Source organism: Octopus bimaculoides, chromosome 4 (genome assembly GCF_001194135.2).
Source record: "Octopus bimaculoides isolate UCB-OBI-ISO-001 chromosome 4, ASM119413v2, whole genome shotgun sequence".
NCBI classification, from domain to species: Eukaryota; Metazoa; Mollusca; class Cephalopoda; order Octopoda; family Octopodidae; genus Octopus; species Octopus bimaculoides.
This window is the reverse complement of record NC_068984.1, coordinates 50,646,898-50,651,932: the sequence shown is the minus strand read 5'-3', so window position 1 is coordinate 50,651,932 and position 5,035 is coordinate 50,646,898. Positions and strand designations below refer to the sequence as shown.

The window sequence follows — 5,035 nt, the reverse complement described above, 5'->3', positions numbered from 1 at the left end:
TTGCCCTTATATAAATTAAATTATATATATTTATGGAAAAAAATGGTTTTTTTTTCCTTATGAGGTTTTTTCATTTTTCACGTTAACTACTTGATAAATTCTTATAAAGTTTTTATCCTAACATTTTATATATATATATATATATATATATATGCACACACGCACACACATCGTCAGTATATCCTGTATCTGAAACAGAAGCACACTTCAAAGCATAGAGCAGTAATGTGTTAAAAGTAATTAAGCCAATGCCTGATCACTCTATGACTGATCATTGACTCAGTTACATACACGCACACGCGTGCACGCACACGCACACACACACACACACACGCAAAAACTCTGTTTTATATATTAAGATAAGAATATGCTGTATGAAATACCATAAAATGAAGGGAAGTAAATTTTGAGTATCTACTACTCTCCATATTCTGTGTCATTATATTTATTGGAAATATATACTCCAAATAATATCACAATCCAATGAAGCGAACACAGAATTACCCATCAGAGAAATTTACAGTGTGAGTGATAACACCTAGTAGCCTTAGGCATTAAATACTAATTGATGCAGTTAGCTGTAACCAGGAATATAAATGGAAGGTACCACAGTATCTGCCCAGAGAATATATCCTCCAAACTGTCTGTCTGTCTGTCTCTCTCTCTCACACCCACACACATAATGATATTTTTGTGTGCATGTTTATATGTGTGAATGAATGTTGAATAGTGCTCATTGCATGAAAGAGCTTCAAATGTTATTGTTTGCTAGCTCTACACTTTTGAAGATGAGTTGAAGGAAAATCACTATTATGTGGCAGAATATCCAGCTGGGGAACAATTCCTCTATAATATGTATTTGTATAACTCATACTAGCATGGGAAAGCAGATCTAGATCAAATGATATGTGTGTGAGTGTATTTGTCTGTCTCTCTGTCTTTCCTGATATATAGCTATCTGTATTTATGTATAGCTTACGTATTTGCTCAAAGTTGAAAGTCAAAAGTTATTGTCATAGTGTGGAAGTGTCAGAAAAAAAGCACACTAGACTAGTATTATATTGCAGACCAGTAGACTAGTATTGTATTGTAGACTAGTATTATATTGCAGAATGAGAAATGTAATAGTCAGCCAATTGACCTTCATTTGCTGTGGTATGTTTGTGTGTAGTAGTAATGCAGTCCAAGGTATGAACAAAATTGTTTGTTGCAACAGGTATTCATTGAACATTGAAAACTTCTGAGTTGAAATTGTTTCTGACAAGCAAGTTAGTTTCTGAGTTTTGCATTCAGTAATGTTTGGTAATATAGCAAATGGGAAGTCATTCAGATTGTGTTGATTCATGTACGTAGTGACTTTGAGAGCTTTTGATGTGACTGGTGTGGATATAATGCTAGACTGTTTCTTTGATATATGTAGCAATAGTGTCAAACTATTAAATTACACCTGCTTGTCTTGTCACCATTGATAAAAGATACTGTTCATGGAACCAGTAAATATATGTCATGAAGTATCTCAGTTTCTTTCTTTTATTTTATTTTATATTTTTTGTATGTGTACAGAAGGCTAAGGAAGAGTGAAAGATGATATCATTTGTGTAGAGATGAGTATGGTTAATAGTAACAGTAAGTAGCCCTTAATATACAGAAGTATGAGCCTCAATGATTTAACTGAATCTTGAAGTTCACTAGGTTTGAGAAAAGTTGAAGCTTGATTAATGCATTCTTTACAAAAGTGATTGGAGAGGAAACCTTCAAACCATCTTGGTTTGATGTGTTGGTTAGATTCCAAAAGTAAGCAACTTAGATGTTCTCATCTCGACAGTCAAAAGTTTTGCTGACGTCTGCTTTATTTTTGTTTCATGTTGTATTGCATAAATAGGAGCTTGGCTGGTTTCATTAATACATCAGTTTTTTGTAAGGAAAAACTACTAATCCCTTGTCAAATCTTCTCTGGGGAAGGGAGGGATACTGTAAGTAGCCTCTCACAACCCTTCTTACAACACAACATTGTAGATTCTTAGTTGGGGGTTGAGGGACAGAAGAATCAACCACAATACATTTTATTTGTGGTATTTTATTTATCTCAGAAAGATAAACGGTGAAGTTACTCTCAGAAGGATTTGAATTCTTGATGCAAGGAATCAGAATTGAAAACACAAGTTGCTCTCTTCATGTTCTAACAATTCTTCCTTTACCCATGTTAGGGACAACTGTATTATTTTCACCAAAGTGGTGGTTGTAGGAGGGTACTAAAAGGATTCCCTTCTTGCTATGCCACTGTCTCAGTTGACAAAACTTTAAAATCTATATCAATCATTAGAAGTTTGATAGATGAATTTAGTTCAATGTCTTGCCTGAAGTATATGAAAGAAATGAGTTGTAAGCTAATGTACATGAAGCATAAACCTAAAGTAAGAAGCTTTCATTTCATGCATTTAGATATTTTAACTTTTGCCATGATAATACTAAAAACGAAATTCTGTTTGATTTTTTTTTTTTTTTTTTTTGCATTACAGAACAAGTACCAGTTGGATAATGATGTCTCTATTCGTGACAATACCTCACGTCTTGCTCTTCTCACTCTTCATTTTCCAAATCTCCGAATACTTTGGTGTCAAAACCCTTTTGCAACTGCTGAATTGTTTCATGAATTAAAGGTACCAATGTCATACATTTAGTGTGTATGTGTGTATGTTTTAATGTAACCTTGCAAGGCACTGGGAGTGGGAGTCAAACTCATAGCATTATGAATCTGCTCATATTTTGGAGAACATAATTGTTTTGTTTTGTTTTGTTTTATTTTTAAGCAGTGTCTACAATTTCACCATTTATAAGCAATATTTAGCAGGAGTGATGCTTGTACTCTTGATAAAAGCTTAATGGAATACTTAATTGACTATTTAGAAGTCCTGCATTTGGTCGTATAAGCTTCAAAAGCATTGATTAATGTATGCCAGAGAGACAGTTTGTATATATATAAAGAGAATGAACTGCAATTGTAATGAGATGAATGAAAATGTGTGTGAAATATATCTGTATGGAGAAATGAATGTTAAAAACATTGATGAGGGGATGTATACGATGGTATTGGTTGATCCTGAACAGCTTAATATTGAGGAGAATACATCACACCATGTTTCCATTGTTAGTAAACTAGATTGCTTCTCTCTTCCATATTTTTCACTGCATTTCTTTTCTTTAAGTTATCTCAGTTTGTGGCTTTAACATGTCTGTCATCACTATCTTTTACATTTCAAACAAATGAAGGAACCTGTATGCAGTTGTTAGCCAAGTCCTCTACAATTTATTGGACCATCTTAATAAATGAAGGATTAATTTGGATAATGTAGTAGCAGTAGCTGCAGCAACTGTAGTAGATGCCACCAAGAACCATGATGGTCAAGGTTTAGAATACTTTTGATCTTTAGTTTGCTTGGTCTAAGCTGATTTGAGGCTAGTCAACAACAACATATTGAATGTTTGTTATTGGCTTTCCAATTTCAGTCACTGTTATGAAAATAGTCCAACCTTTTCTGGAAATTTTATGTTTGCAGAATCAGCTACAACACATTTTCTCACATTAACCTCATATCTACCTTTATAGTCAAGGTATATGTAAATTATATGTAAATTTTACTGCAATGTTGTTTGCTTAGAAAGAGCTCGGGGGTATATTGACATGCAATGTTAGTGTACATGCACAACAGAATGTGAATGACTTGAGAGAAAATTTGGGCATAAGAGGCATAAGATGTGGTGTGCAAGAGAGATGACTGCATTGGTATGGTTATGTGAGGCATATGGATGTGAACAGCTGTGAAGAAGTACTGATATTTACCCGTGGAATGAAAGCTGTGAAAGAGGGAGACCCAGGAAGACATAGGACTGGGTGGTGAAGCATGATCTTTGAATGTTGGGCCTCACAAAGGCAATGGCTAGTGATCGAGACCTTTGGCGATATGCCGTACTTGAGAAGAGTCATCAAGCCAAGTGAAATAATAATTGTGGTCGTTGTCAGTGTCACATAACTGGCACCTGTGCTAGTGGCATGTAGAACGTACCTTTTGAGCATTGGGCCTCATGGAGACCATGTGGCCGATGCCAGTGATGTGGAACTAACAAACTGTGCTGGTGGCACATAAAAAGCACCTTTTGAGCGCTGGGCCTTGCAGAGGCAATGACAAATGACTGAGTCCTTTGGCAATATGCTGTGCTTGATAAGAAACCTCCATCAAGCCAAGTGAAATCATAGTTATGGTAGGTACTGGTGTCACGCAACTGACACCCATGCTGGTGGCATATATAAATGCACCCATTACACTCTCAGAGTGGCTGGTGTTAGGAAGGGCATCCAGCCATAGAAACCATGCCAAATCAGACTGGAGTCTGGTGCAGCCCCTCAGCTTACCAGCCCTGGTCAAACTGTCCAACCTATGGACAATGGATGTTAAGTGATGATGATGATATATGTAGGCACATGCTACACTCACAAACTTACAAAATGCTTTACAAGCTTATGCATCTCTTTTATTCTCTGGTCATCTTTTTTATCCTCTGGCCATCTCTTTTATCTTCTCTCTCTCTATATATAATTCACATATGTATAGAACATTAAATGATACTTAGAGAAAATAAGAGAAATACAATTGCAAGGCAAGAGGTATTAAAGACGCTTGTAATATTTATTCAGTCAGCAATCACAGTGATTGAAACCTGGAACATCATCATCATCATTGTTTAACGTCCGCTTTCCATGCTAGCATGGGTTGGACGATTTGACTGAGGACTGGTGAAACCGGATGGCAACACCAGGCTCCAGTCTGATTTGGCAGAGTTTCTACAGCTGGATGCCATTCCTAACGCCAACCACTCAGAGAGTGTAGTGGGTGCTTTTACGTGTCACCCGCACGAAAACGGCCACGCTCGAAATGGTGTCTTTTATGTGCCACCCGCACAAGCCAGTCCAGGGGCACTGGCAACGATCTCGCTCGAAAATCCTACGGGCGCCAGTCAGGCGGTACTGGCAACGGCC

General features: G+C 36.7%; 1 protein-coding gene across 1 annotated transcript in view; it reads left to right on the top strand.

The window, feature by feature from the left end:
- LOC106870199 (DNA repair endonuclease XPF) overlaps positions 1-5,035 on the top strand; it is a 45,891-nt gene that overhangs the window by 36,400 nt on the left and 4,456 nt on the right. The window contains exon 20 of the mRNA XM_014916203.2: positions 2,520-2,660. Within this exon, the coding sequence (XP_014771689.1) occupies positions 2,520-2,660 (141 nt within the window). The remainder of the gene's footprint in view (positions 1-2,519; positions 2,661-5,035) is intronic.